Consider the following 14,169-nt stretch of genomic DNA (forward strand, 5'->3'; position numbering starts at 1 on the left):
TTATTCTGTGATTCTGTGAATTATAGGCCATGTGACAATTGCAGCACTACCTATTAGACATGTCAGGCCCGATTTTCAAATACTAGCAGCCTAATAAGTACCCCAATCATGCATTTTGGGGTTTAAGCCAAGAGTTGGCAGGGAAACCAGCCTTGTCTTGCTCACACCCTCTGGGAAGGCAGCCACAAACTTCGCCTCCACTGCAAAAAAAGTTGTTTCAATTCCAAGATCCTGCTCTTCCATTCATTGCTCAGGAGAGGAGACCTCGATAGAAATACTGGCATTACATGCACACAAATGCACACACATGGCTCTAGCAAATCATGTTACAGAAAAACAACAGATCCAGATAAACCTCTGTCATATTTTACTGGGGTCACATGAGGGATTGTTTTAAGTCTCAACATTGCATGGAAAAAACATCATCCAAACCCCCAAAAATTTAGATTCTTCAAACTAAGGACTAAGGGCTTGACCAAAACAGCACAGGCAGTGAACAGTCATCCTGCGGCTCCTCCCTTCTGCACCCTTCTCCTCAGGACTTCAAAATTCACTCTTGATGACTCACAGCTCTACATTATAACAAATCATTTGTGCGTTCATTTATACTTTTTTTTTTTTCAGTCCTTCCAGGTAGCCAAGTCTTTACAACAACTCAGTAATTCAAGGTACTGTCCTGTTGACATCCACTTCGCTGAGCTACCCCTCTCCCAAGGACACCAGCTCCACACACGTGGCTGCAACAACATGCATCACACTACTTTTTCCTGGTCCAAATCTGAAAGCCCAGTTTTGCAAAGGTCCCACCTAGCTAACCTTGAACCCCCCAAGTGACTGGGGAGGAAAGCCTCTACTCTCCAAGGTTCAACCTCTGTTTTGGAAGGAGAGGGAGACGGGGAAAAGGCTTTGTTTTGGCCTTAGGAGAGCCTTAGGCCAAAACATGTGGCAGGTTGAAAGCCATCCATAGAGCTTATATTACTCTGATGATTTACAATAGTGCTGGCTCGGTGCTGGGTGATGCATTCCTTCCCCTCGAGCAGCTTTGCCCTTTTTTGGTGGGGCAGCAGCTTCCCTGCAGGAATGGCTCTTGCTGTTAGAAAGAGAAGCCAAAACTTCTCACACAATACATATACTAACGTTGAGAAAAACACATTGAAGTGCATTAAGGGAGGCTGTAGACACACTTTCTCCACCACCTGCTAACATTTTCCAGTTTACAGCAGCAGCCTGTTTTGTACAAGTCCAGCCCTAGACGAGCAGGCTGTCACACGGGCTTCTCTGGCAAACCACTGCTCCTTCAGTTCCTATACATTTCCCAAATCTATCTTTTTAAAGATGTCTTTGCAAGCTATCCCAGTGTGACTGGGTTATATACGTGGTACAAAACTTAAGTGATGGCCAGGAAAAATTGATGGGAAAAAACAGCTTTTAGGTCAGCATGCGCAACAGCAAATGGAAAAAGCAGTGTCTGAGCCGATAGCTCCTTGTGCCCTTAGGGACAGTGATGTGGTAGCCGGGCTTCATTTCTAGAGAGACTGCAGCAAGCCAACGAGGACTCAAAACAGCTGGTAAGCATGACTTTTTGTTTTCCCCCTCTTAACTAAGCTCAGTTTTCTTTTAGGCTGAATCAGACAGATTTTTCTGTCCACCAGAAGTTTCCTTTCTTAGAGTTATTCTCAGAATAGCCAGTGATTATTTTAAACCAAGAATAGCTGATCTCCTTTAGATCCACACTCCTGGGTCTGGAAACACTATTTAGATATCAAAATCCTAAATCAAAAGTAGTCAGGAACGACAGCGAAAACCCACATGGCTGTAACAGTGAGCCCCTTTCAATTAACTGTGTTCCTCAAAGGCTCCTGGGAAGACTAGGTTTGTCTCAACTCTCCTTGAGTCATGTCAGCTCCTTGCCAGAAACCTGCACCACCCAAATTTAAGGTGTGAGCCCTTGGAGCAAGTCTTCACTGGAACATCGACAAAAGCTATTCTACAGGCAATTACAGAAAGAAAAAAGATCAACATAAGCCAAACACCTGGTCAATACCCTTTGAAGAAAATACTGACGTTGGAAAACAGATAGATTTTTTATGTATCTTATGCAGAGAGTTCTTCTATTTTATATATACATATATAATATTTGTATAGTGTTATGTGAAATTTAAATTTTGAATCGCGGTCTGAATCACTGCATAGCACTTACGAATGGCATTGTTCTCATGGATGATATGCTGATTTCCACTGATGAACTAATAGGCTTCATATAATGCATACGAGCTTTTATTCCCTTGGCAGCTACTGTGTTAACTAAATGCTGCGAAGAGTACCAAGTTCATCGCTTACTTGTCCAAAAGGTACAATTGACATTCAAATATAGCAGATTATTTTGTGCTACGCTGCTAAGCATCAGATAGAAAGACAAAAAGAAATGAGAAATATGTAGCAAAAGGATTTCATACCAAAACCAGAGCTTAAACTCAGATTAGCAGTCACTGCTTAAACCTTTCCCTCTGTAAGACATGCTTATGCCAGACAACTGCATTGTTTCTCAAGCAAGCAAACCACTTGTAGTTGAGTCAAATTGTAGCAACAAAAGTAGTTTTCTATTTGCATATCACAACACTTTTCTTATTAGAAAGGAAGGAGCTAGCTGGTATACCATAACTGCTGTGAAGAGCCACCCAAGGGTGCTGTGGGACCAGCACCATCAAAGCAAGCAAGATAGCGTCTGTCAGCAACACTCCGCGCAGCCCTGCCTTGGGCTGCCTCACACTTCCACTGCTTTGGACCATAACAGAGGGGTTTATTTTGCACTAGCAGAAGACCTGGCTCTGGGGCTGTCTATTGAGCACACATCACTAAAGTGTTAATCATATTTCAGCTCTAAGCAGCATATGAGAAAGCAAAACCGCCCCCACAAAATCACCAAAGCACAACTCAACAAATGCACTTTAAGGCAGATTTTTATTGAATGCTAGCATGTTTTCATGCATGGAGCAGAGTCAGAGGGGACCCACATAGGGAGTCAGGGCCCCCTCCACTCAGTGCAGTCCACTGGGGCACAGCAAAGGGGCCAAATGTGCACAAAGCCACTTCCCAGCCCAAGACTCTTTCAGGATTGAGAGACATTCACTTGTCTGCTCCAGCTGATGGACAATCACTACCTCCTGTGTAAGGTTCAGGCTGTGAACACTGGAGTCCATGACACCCTCAGTCCCAAACCTGCCTCCAAGCCAGGGCCACCGAGTCATGGCAGGTTGCCATGGGGCTGCTGAATTGCTGGAGCCCAGCAGAGTGGGCCCAGTGTTAGGAGTTACCTGAGTTTGTGCGTTAGGTACTACCAGAATCACTAAGCAGAGCTTTGAAATTTTCTTTGAAGGCTGCCCCAATACCTTGCAAAAACTGAAATCATGTTAACCTTTGTTATTTCATTTCCTCTCAAGCAATTAGGTGAGAGCTAATAAGATGTTATTTAAAATATGACATTTAAATAGCTTGCCTAGGAAAGTAAACCCTGCAAAGGAATTGCTCCAAATTATTATTTTTCTTGGAAATCACAGAGCTAAGGGAGTCTAAAGGCCATGGTGGACTGCCTATTATGTCACTTACAATCCTCTTGGCAGGATACCTTTATTGTTCCAGGTATAATCTCTGCCTGGGGAGCAGTATCACACAACAACAGTAATTTTTAAATATCCATTTCCTAAAAGCCCGTCAAAGTCCCACTGATTTCTGGGAGCATCAGAACAAAAGCCCAGGCTGGCCACAGGGTGTCACCACCCATCTAGTTCTCAGGAGCTGCATTAATTGCTCTGACAAGCATTGCAACTAGATTAAAGACAATCCCGACCCTACAGTGCCTGAACTCCACAGCCTGTACTCCTGTAATCCAAAAAAACATCATTCGGGTGGAAAAAACCCAGTATGATGATTTCATATAGTCTTTCAGAGGAGACTGAAAGCTCAGCTGTAGTTCCTGTTGACACGAGACAGAGCCAGGTTAGAAGGCTATATGCACAGCAATGAATAATACATGATAAATGCTCAGCTGAAATGCTTCTGTGGTTTTGAGACAGGCTCTGCCAGACCCATCCTTTCAGGCAGCTGCTCATGCAGCAGGGCAGAAGGTAGAGTGCATCGCGGCTAATTGAGCAGAACTCAGAGAAGGCATCAGCCACAGATACCTTGGCCTCTGCCGTGCTTGGTCCTGAGCTAAATCTGGGCCCGTGCAAACAGCTTGCAAGTACTAGGGGAGTAACTGCCCCCTCTCCATGCTGAGGTCCACGCTGCTCCCAGAAGCCCCATCCCAGCTATGCTCATGGAGTTCACAGCATCACCATGCTGGATCTGGAAGGGCCCTTGGGGTGAGCAGAATAGCTTTCCTTCAAACACGCTGATTCAAAGTTTAGTCCTCCGTGCCTCTCTGTTATTTAGGCATGGGGGTTCATTTTTTTTTTTTTTTTCTCCTACTAACCTCTAAGGTTAACAAAGTGCTTGTTCGTATCAGGAATCGACGATGAGGTGCCCACCAGGCTTTCTCCTTTGCTCACTGCTTCTGGTGGCCCCTCATTGCACAGAAGTGGCTGCCCAGGAGGTACAACCTGACCCCAAAATGCCGTGTGCCAACTGGATGGGAGGAGCACCAGGTTACCCTGGCCACAACGGGCTCCCTGGCCGGGATGGGAAAGACGGACAAGATGGATTAAAGGGAGAGAAAGGAGATAAAGGTTGGTGAGAAGCCGCAGGAACGTCAGTGCTGGAGCCTGTGGGCAGCTCCAGCCCTCAGGCCCAGCCCTGGTAGGTCTCATGTCTGGTGGGTCTATGCCTGATCTTTGTCCAGATGGCTTTTAAGTTTCTCAAAGAGTTTGGTCTGGTGATTATTTTTCCTGTTAATTGTGTTTTTTCAAACCTGCTGTTTTCAGTAGCTCTGTATGCAGCCAGGAGGATTGAGCGGGCTTTCCACTCACTGCCTCAGCTCATGAGGGTTGTTGAGGTCATCCAGCCTTTCCTCAGGGACACCTTTCACTCCATGCTGCTGAGCAGATCCTCAAACCACAGCCCTCTCTGCCTTTAATGCCAGTGGGTTGTAGCTGCCAGCTGCAACATCCTGTCTCCACTGTGTCACCTAGGTGTGCAAGGACCAAAAGGCGACCAAGGAGAAATGGGAATCCCAGGGCAGGATGGGCCAAGAGGATATCCCGGACAACCAGGGCAGAAGGGTGAAAGTGTCTTTGCTTACCGCTCGGCCTTCAGCGTGGGACTGACAGAGCGAGCCCCTCCACCCAACGTCCCCATTCGCTTCAGCAAGATCTTCTACAACGAGCAAAGCCACTATGACACCAGCACCGGCAAGTTCCTCTGCAACATCCCAGGCACGTATTACTTTGCCTACCACCTGACAGTGTACCTGATGGATGTCAAGGTCAGCCTCTACAAGAAGGACAAGGCAGTGATCTTCACCTATGACCAGTTCCAGAAGAACAACGTTGACCAAGCGAGCGGCTCTGTCTTGCTGCACCTTAGTGCTGGGGATGAGGTCTGGCTTCAGGTGTACGGGGAGGAGGGCAAAAACGGCGTCTATGCTGACAACATCAATGATTCCACTTTTATGGGCTTCCTCCTGTACCCAGACCTGGATGTCCATTAAAGTAGAGGGTCGTGCATGTGCAAGGACGAGGTGGCTTAAGCCCAGACAGTGTTCTGGGGCACTGGCGCTACAGCTATACTGTATTTTCCAGAAAACTGCCTTTTGCACAGGCAACAATTGCCAAGGGTGGACCTTATCTCCTGTGAAATCAGTGAGGTTACACGAGTGACTTCCATGAGACCAAGAGTTTGCTCCTACCTCTGCTCTTGATCTCCTTGTGAAAACCTCAGCCTAAAGTCAAACACTGTTCCTGCCACATCATGAAAGATTAACTCTCAAGAGAGTTTAACCTTTTTATTTAAATTTAAAAGCGGTAAAAGAAGTTACATTTAAATATCACATTCTCAATTTCCCTTTTCTAACCATCCAAATTAGTTTAAACCATTGGTACGTATTTTAGCCAGCATTTTAAAATTTAAGTAGAAGAGAGAGAAGACTACTCACAAAAGCCATCTCTGCTCTTGTTTCCAGCTGGAAGAGATAGCTCAGTTTTTTCCATAACTCTGTCTTATTAGAGCCTTTGACTTCCACCCATGGTTTGTTGTCTCCCTTCTTTATCCCAGATCTTTAAATATATTCAGATTATTAACTTAGATTGATTTTAATCCTTCAGTTTTCTGTTTATGTTTATCCCTATTGTTACCTCTAACATAGATGGCATGCTTGGTTAGGGTAGGGATCTTCTCTTCTGATTTATCTGAAAAGCCACCTGAACGCTGGTGAGGCTCCACAACAAAAGCAGCCCATTGACCACATGGCTTTTGGGGTTCCAAGATGGTCATGAATGTGTTGGCCACACAGCTCAGAAATGACAGCAGCTTCCCTGCAAACACCTTGCCTGACCAGGGAGCATAAGGTACCTCACAGCTCCTGGGCAGAGAGGACCGCAGGTTGGAGGTGTCCCCTCCCAAAACACTCACCAGGCACTGTAAGCAACGGCTCAGATACTTGTTCAGCCAGAGGCCATCAGCATGGAGCACATGAGCAGCTTCCACCTGCAAGCTGGCAGGGTCTTGGCCCATCTCCCCTCTGAAGAGCTCCCAAGCAGTCAGAAGTTGAGAGTTAGAAGCTTTTTTTCCACATGGTGTGTGCCATTGGCAATGGCTGGCACACCAGCTGGGCAGAGCATCAAGAGGTGCAGCCTCGCATGTTGGATGGGCTCCTCGGATGAACACCCTCAGGACCTGTCCCAACGCTCAGCAAGGGTAGCTCACTGGGAGAAGAGCGTTAAGGCCGATATTAGTAGCAGTCCCATCAAACTGTTCTCCAAGGAACTTGCTTGACTTAGCTAAAAAAGGATTTGATGGCTTCTCAGCTATGTTCAAAGAAGACTCCCACTAAGCTTCAGAACAAGCTAACACAGATCAGAGCTGATGCATTATTACAAGCAAAAAACAGCATTAAGAGCTTCAACTGAAATTACTTCCCACAGCAGCATCTTCTACACTCCACTGAATTACCACATCACAAGTGATAATAACAATAAACAACTCTTTCAATGAGAATGCTTCTGCCTTTTTGTATGTGTTGCTGGGAATGGTTTGAAGAAAAAAAGCCAAACAAACAAAAAAGACTTTCTGCAAGCCTGGAAGCCCCCGTTTCAAAGCCTGTATCTGGTTTTGGTCCTGGGTCTTCCCTTGTCCCAGCTGTATGGGTGCTTGGGGCTGTGAATCCAGAAAGAGAAGGGTCACCCAACATCACATTTACTGTGATATTAATGTAACAGCAGAATATATATGCCTTATATGTACACGCATGCATGTTATCACAGACCATGAGATAACAAAGCTCCACAAGAATGCTGTATATTAGTATATAATGTTCTTTATCTTATTTAATCACGAAACAGGTAGCCTTTTTATCACCCTATAAATGGCTTTTCCAAACTCACCCGCTAGCAACAGCCTCATGCACAGGTGCCCACCTCCTTGCATGCTTTGGTCACCAAAGGGGGCAAAATCAAACACTACGGAATGCTTTTAGAAAACTCGCGTCAAAATCTGAATTAATACTTAACAGACAGATTCATACGTCCCATATGCATAAGCATGAATAATTACATTACCTGCTGCAGGAGAATGATTTTATTTCTGTAGAGTACAATTTAAAGAATTAAATTAGATTTTTAAATCCAACCAGATTAAAATCTGGTTTAAATCTCTGTTTAAATCCAACAGAGAATGTTTCTTTGCTTAAAACATCAAGATAAAATTATTACCTTTTATTCCTGTGCTTCCTATATTAAAAGGGTTAAGTACTGACAGTAGGCGAGTATCTATCTTGAAAGAGAAGACAACACACACTCAGTGCAACTGGCAAATAAGAGTCAAGCTACTTGGAAAATGTGACCATCCTAGCCTTAGATAATCCTGTACTGTGGGATGAATAAAACTTTTCTAGGCAGCAATATGTCCTGCCCTGTATCTTTATGCAATACCCAAAAGTAACAGTGAAAAATTTAGTAAAAGAATCATTCTCTAAGGGAGCTCAGGACACATCAATACTTACTTTCAAAGTACATCCCAGAGAAAGGTGGGGTTTTTTTTAGTAGTTTATTGAATGAATCCATCAGCAAGTAAAATTTTAAGAAAAATCTACACACAGTCTCCTAGAAACAACAACCCACAATTCCCTCCTTAGTTATTTTTAACCATCTGGTTTTCATACTCCCCGAGCTGCTGATACAGGGTTTCTCCCTGGCTCTGCAATTTTCCTGTTTTGATTATTTTAATAAATAATGGACAGCACAGACGATCCTAAAGAAAAATCCACAACTCAGCATTGCATAGTTGGCCAACTAAGTTCACTGGATGTCATCATCATCGAAGAGATCTTCAAAATCTAGTCAGAAAAATAAGAGAAGGTAAAATTAACCTTAAAAGCTTTAACTGTTACATATGCACATACTTCACAAGTACACTTTTTCATTATTTGGATAAAGACAGAGATAAAGACAAATTAAGTGAATGAATTGCTGCACCATCAGGTACTAGAAATGTAACATCAGAGTGGGAAGAGAGAGTAGAAAGAAAGGCAGAGCCAAGTATGTTCTCTATTGTACACTAATGAAACACTTCAGTCACACAACACAAGCTTTGTGATCAATTAATGACAGCAAAGTAAAGCTTCAAAAGCAGAACTTTTATAAACACATTAAGTATCGATCATGCTCATAGTGGATCAACTATGATTCCCAGACTCCAGAACTAAAGAGGTACAAGCTTTACGCATGCAGCAAGTCTCAGATGCAGACACTCCTGTAGAATTCTGCCTCTAGAACACAGTACCCAGGCACATACTTATATATTTTTCAAAGTGACAATTGCATTTGTGACTTATTGTTAAAAATCCCTTCCTTAAAGGACACTGCATTGCTGTGACAGCGCTAATAGCATTTCTCTCTCAGAAAACTCATCTCACTCAGACTAAGGAAGAGTAGCTGGCCAGTCCCAGCCATCCCAGACATCTTTTGGAAGGGCTCTTAACCATTTGTCTTTGTATATTGAGCAGAAACTAACAAGCTAACTGAAACCAAGTCTTTATTCTGCTGTGTGGCAATATACAAGTGTCCTACAACAAACTGAGGATTAATCCTCATTTAGAAGAGTCCTAAACTACAAATGGAATATAATACAACAGCATGACAGAACTCTATGGAAATACTTACTCCTGAATATGCTAGCCCCCCCCAAAAAAGCTACGTCCCTTACAGCTGTTGAGAGTATATACTAGCTGAACTTCCTTTTTCTCATGCATTCTATATCTCCAGCAACATGAGCAACCTACTTTATTTCAGAATTAATACCATTTTGTGACATCGACGCCACCACAATGACCACATTTAATAACGTATCTGAAATTCTCAGTTGAAATGTCTAAAAACAATGCTTAAGAAGCATTAACTCCCCCCTAGTAACCAAACGTAAGGTGGTATATGTTCTATCCCTAACTGCCCAAATACACAGCCATTCTTTTCCCCAAAAGCAGATACGCATACTTGTACATATATACAGTTGACTTCCAAATGCAGAAAGCATTTTAAAAGCAAGGTTTTCTTTTGCTTTGGATACATACCCATGCATACCTTAAGAGATTAAAGAATTAACTATGAAGTAGTAACAGAGACAGCTTGCAAAGTTCTGTCATCTTTTTCAGATGTATTTGCACTGTTTAATATAAGCTATTTGATACACAAACAGCCCAAGGTATTTTTCATTGTAGTGATCAGTATTCAAAGCCATCTAAAACCTCCAGCAGAGAAGAAACACCGCACGGCGTCCCACCCACCCCCTGAGCACTGAGGTGCCCTAAAAGGCAGCGCTGACGATGCGTACGGCTGGGGACAGCGTCACCGACCTCCAGGCACCACAGACACGGGACCAGAGACGCAGCGCACGGCTGGCTGCAACACCCTCGGTTCCCGCCGCCCAGAGCGCTCCCGTCCCGCCGGCCGGCCCCGCGCCCCCAGCCCCAACGCGGCCCTCACCATTGAAGAAATCTGCGTGCACGGCTTTCTCGTTCGCGGCCAGGTCCATCAGCAGTCCCGTGCTTCCCCCTGCCTGGGAAAGCAGCCACTGAGCACGACCCCGCCACGACCGAGAGCACCGCGGGCGGCTCCCGCAGCGCCTGCCCCCCTCACCTCATCGAGATCCACGTACGGACCGGCTCCTTCCGGGAACATCTCATCCACCGCCGGCTTCATAGCTCGACCCCTCCGCACCGGAAGCTTCTCCGCACTTCCGCTATGAGGGCGGGGCCGCTCTGCGCGCCGGGCGGGGCTGCCTCTCGCTGGTTGCGCGCGGCCGCTCTGTGCGCCGGGCGGGGCTGCCTCTCGATGGTTGCGCGCCCGGTCTGCAGCTCAGTCCCTCGATCAAAACTCCGTGCTTACAGCGGCGTGAGGAGTACCTCCTCAAAGGCTGGCTGGGTAATTAAGCAGAAAACGTAACTATCCACGCTAAGCTGGGTAGAAATGTGGATCTGCTGGAGGGTTGGGAGGCTCTACAAAGGGGTTCGGAACATCCTGGACCGCTGGGCTGAGTCCAATGGGATGAGGTTTAACAAGGCCAAATGCCGGGTCCTGCACTTGGGGCACAACAACCCCATGCAGTGCTACAGACCAGGGGAAGTCTGGCTGGAAAGCTGCCCAGAGGAGAAGACCCTGGGGGTGTTGGTTGGCAGCGACTGAATATGAGCCGGCAGGGGCCCAGGTGGCCAAGAAGGCCAATGGCATCTTGGCTTGTATCAGAAACGGTGTGACCAGCAGGTCCAGGGAGGTTCTTCTCCATCTGTACTCGGCACTGGTGAGACCGCTCCTTGAATGCTGGGTTCAGTTCTGGGCCCCTCACCACAAGAAGGATGTTGAAGCTCTGGTGCGAGTCCAGAGAAGAGCAACAAAGCTGGGGAAGGGGCTAGAGAAGAGGTCTTATAAGGAGCAGCTGAGAGAGCTGGGGTTGTTTAGCCTGGAGAAGAGGAGGCTGAGGGGAGACCTCATTGCTCTCTACAACTACCTGAAAGGAGGTTGTAGAGAGGAGGGTGCTGGCCTCTTCTCCCAGGTGACAGGGGACAGGACGAGAGGGAATGGCCTCAAGCTCCACTAGGGGAGGTTCAGGCTGGACATCAGGAAAAAGTATTACACTGAAAGGGTCATTGGGCACTGGAACAGGCTGCCCAGGGAGGTGGTTGGGTCAGCTTTCCTGGAGTTGTTTAAAGGACGGGTGGACGAGGTGCTGAGGGGCATGGTTTAGTGATTGATGGGAATGGTTGGACTCGATGATCCAGTGGGTCCTTTCCAACCTAGTGATTCTGTGATTCTGTCTCTCTTTCCTGACAGCCCAAAAAGCCAGTCAAGAGAATGTCCTTGCTGCAGAAAACCTGGCAAAAGTCTCACAGAACAGCCCCGCTTTTTCGAAGCCTGGTATTCCTCTGTCTTCCGTCCCATTGTGAGGAGTAACGGTGATTTTCTTGTGCTTCTTGCTGCCTCCTCAGCGTCTGTCCTCTACTTTAAGTGTGGCTGAACTGGTGCCTCAGGAGGTCGTCTGGTGGGAAAGAGCGGCTGCTAAAATATTTCTCCTGTTAGCTTAAGGGCTAAGGTATCCCATGGTGCTGAGATCGGGGTTAGGAGATGGAAGCGCGGCCTTTCAGAGGCTGCTGTACCCGGGTGAACTGCAGTACACCTACCTCCCTTGAGAAAAGCCTCCGTTCGGAAAACTCAGTCACTTGTCCTCCGTCCGATGGCCTCGGAGTGGCAGGGAGAGCTCAAGGAGCGTGGTGGGCTCAGGCCCATCTGGCACAGCTTAGAGCTTGCTGGGCGTTGGGGTGTCACACGTGGTGGCAAGAGTGGTGGGGGGTGGGGGGGTTCATTTAAAGCATGGTTACTTGGAGTACTTTGCCGTAACAGCTCCTTCCTTTTGCTCTGCCAGCAGAGAGAGTCTGACAGATGTGTTGGCAATGAGAGAGCCCCTGCGGGATCTTGACCGCTCTCCAGGGAGAGAGGGAGAAACGACATGGCGGTGCCCTCCAGGCCAGCAGTGTTCGGGTACGTGGCTTTCTTGGGGCTCATCTTTGCTAATTGCCATTAATTGAGTTGATGGTGCAAGCCGGAGCATTCTCTGCGTCAAGTTAGTGCTTGATGACATCGCGTTTAAGTCCGTGCCAGATCGAGACGACAATACTATGGTGCAATGTGCTTCGCCAGCTGAACCTCTGCGAAGGGAAGCGTTGCTTTCAACGTGGGGAACAAAATTGTTCCTTGTGCTGGCAACAAAAAGGGAGCTGCGAAGTAACCCCAAGAGGGGTTATGCAAGAGCATACTAAAGGAGCCAGTGTTGCTGTTGAGCTGCCTTCAGACTGTCTTTTCAAGTTTCCCTGTTGCAAACTGACTCCTGGTTAACTTTACAGCTGGTCTGAAAAAGCTCCCAAACCCAGCGAGCAAAACCACCTCTGCAAACAACAGAGGCAGCTCTGCCGAGATGGTTGGGTTTCCGAGCTGTACAAGTGTGGTTGTGAGAGCAGAATGATCTCTGTAAAATCCACAACCTCGAAGTGTGCCTCACGTCTTCCTGGTGGCTCACTCCAGTGCCCGAGGCAGCGAGCGCACTTACAGACAGGCACCTGCCTGCCTTCTTCGCAATGATGATCCTCCCTGCTGCCAGTTTCACCCTCGTCAAAACTGCAAGCGTTTGCTTCATTTCAGCTTTGATTGCTGTTTTCACAGGTTCACAAGGCAAACCTGGTGTGCGAATAAATACCGCAGTGTAGGAGTGAAGCCTGGCGACCGGCCACTGACCATGCCGAAGTCTCCCGGCGTCTCAGGTAGGTGCCGGTGCTGATGGGCGTGCATGTGATAGTAGGAGGGACATCTCGACCCTCTCCTCTCTCTTGACAGGCAGAGAAGAGTGGGAGTGGTTGATTCTGTGCGGCTGCTCGGTCTCGATCCTGCGCTTGGTTCTGTTCTTGTTACGCCTGACATGTGGGTGGGGGCGAGCTCCGTATGAGGCATGGCACACGGGCAGTGCCGTGCAGTCTCCATTGCCTCACTTCGTGTCCAGGCATCTTGTCCTCTGGAGGCTAAACCAGGCTTTGTTCCTTCCTACAAATATCGCGTGCCTGAACTAAACCAAAATGCCTCACCCGATCACTGCCCCTCACTGCCGGGCTGAGTCCCTTTCCTGCAGAGGCTTTGGTGACAGGTGGTTGCTCGACAGGCGATGATGCGTGTGTCTGGAAGAGCTGCCTCGCCGTCGCACCTCTCACCTCCACGCGTGTGTTTCTCAGGCCTGTAGTCTGGGCCAAGCTCGAGTTGCGTGCAGTGACGTGGTTCCTGCCAGCCGGCGCGTTGCAGGTCTGACCCCGGCAAGAGAAGAGGCGTGCCGGGGGGAGCCTTCTGTGCCTCTGGAGGAGGATAAATAGGGTGCCTGGGCTGCTTTTCTACGCTGGGCTGTCACATGGGCGTGATTTAGAACATCTTAGCGTAACGAGTTTACACTGGGTAAGACTCGGTTTGGTTTCGTTTCTCTTTTTGACCAAGTACATCTAACAGAATAACTATTAAAATGAATCACATTCTCTCTGGACTTTTCCAAAACTTGGTCTGGTGACATTGCTTTCTGTCTGGTGAGTCCTCCTGTTGCTTGCGGTTTCCTTTTGGGGGGGACGAGTGAAACCTTTCGCTGTTATTTTGAAGGAGATTCTCTTCTCGGCTTGCTTTGGGGGGGCTGTAGAGCAGGCGCTGCGGGAGTTGGAAGGTCAGAGAAGGAAACGTGGGTGAAGGAGGAAAGCGTTTTTGTCCTGGGGCCGAGGGCCGCCTCGTCTCTCATCGCCCTGCTAACGATCCTTTCTGTGCGTTCCCTCCCGCAGGTCTCTCTCCTCTGTGCGGCGTAGGAAGTGGATTCCTCTCCTCCTGCCCACGCCCAGCTGGAAGGCGCGGCCTCGTCCAGACCCTCTGTCCCGGTCGCGCTGCCGCCACCTTTGCTGCGTGACTGGGAAGAGCGTGTCTGTCTCCAAGGATCCTTTGGCCTCTTCTGCCC

The 14,169-nt window shown here is 47.6% G+C and overlaps 2 protein-coding genes and 1 long non-coding RNA gene across 3 annotated transcripts in view; 1 reads left to right on the plus strand and 2 right to left on the minus strand.

The window, feature by feature from the left end:
- The window catches only part of LOC138724660 (G-protein coupled receptor 35-like), an 88,317-nt gene extending 86,470 nt beyond the window's left edge, over positions 1 to 1,847 (minus strand). The window contains exon 1 of the mRNA XM_069864840.1: positions 1,842 to 1,847. The gene's annotated coding sequence lies outside the window, so the exon portion shown is untranslated. The remainder of the gene's footprint in view (positions 1 to 1,841) is intronic.
- Positions 1,438 to 7,143, plus strand: ADIPOQ (adiponectin, C1Q and collagen domain containing). Its single transcript, XM_069864843.1, is given in 4 exon segments — positions 1,438 to 1,522; positions 1,525 to 1,568; positions 4,505 to 4,724; positions 5,127 to 7,143. Coding segments are annotated over 4 exon segments (852 nt in total). The 5' UTR covers positions 1,438 to 1,452; the 3' UTR covers positions 5,645 to 7,143.
- A 684-nt stretch (positions 7,144 to 7,827) lies between these two features.
- Positions 7,828 to 10,397, minus strand: LOC138724665 (uncharacterized). The gene is made up of 3 exons (XR_011338089.1): positions 10,284 to 10,397; positions 10,131 to 10,199; positions 7,828 to 8,485 (listed from the first exon to the last, which is right to left on the minus strand). It is a non-coding gene; the product is annotated as an uncharacterized lncRNA (long non-coding RNA).
- Positions 10,398 to 14,169: the final 3,772 nt, after the last annotated feature.

Source organism: Phaenicophaeus curvirostris, chromosome 10 (assembly GCF_032191515.1).
Source record: "Phaenicophaeus curvirostris isolate KB17595 chromosome 10, BPBGC_Pcur_1.0, whole genome shotgun sequence".
NCBI lineage: Eukaryota > Metazoa > Chordata > Aves > Cuculiformes > Cuculidae > Phaenicophaeus > Phaenicophaeus curvirostris.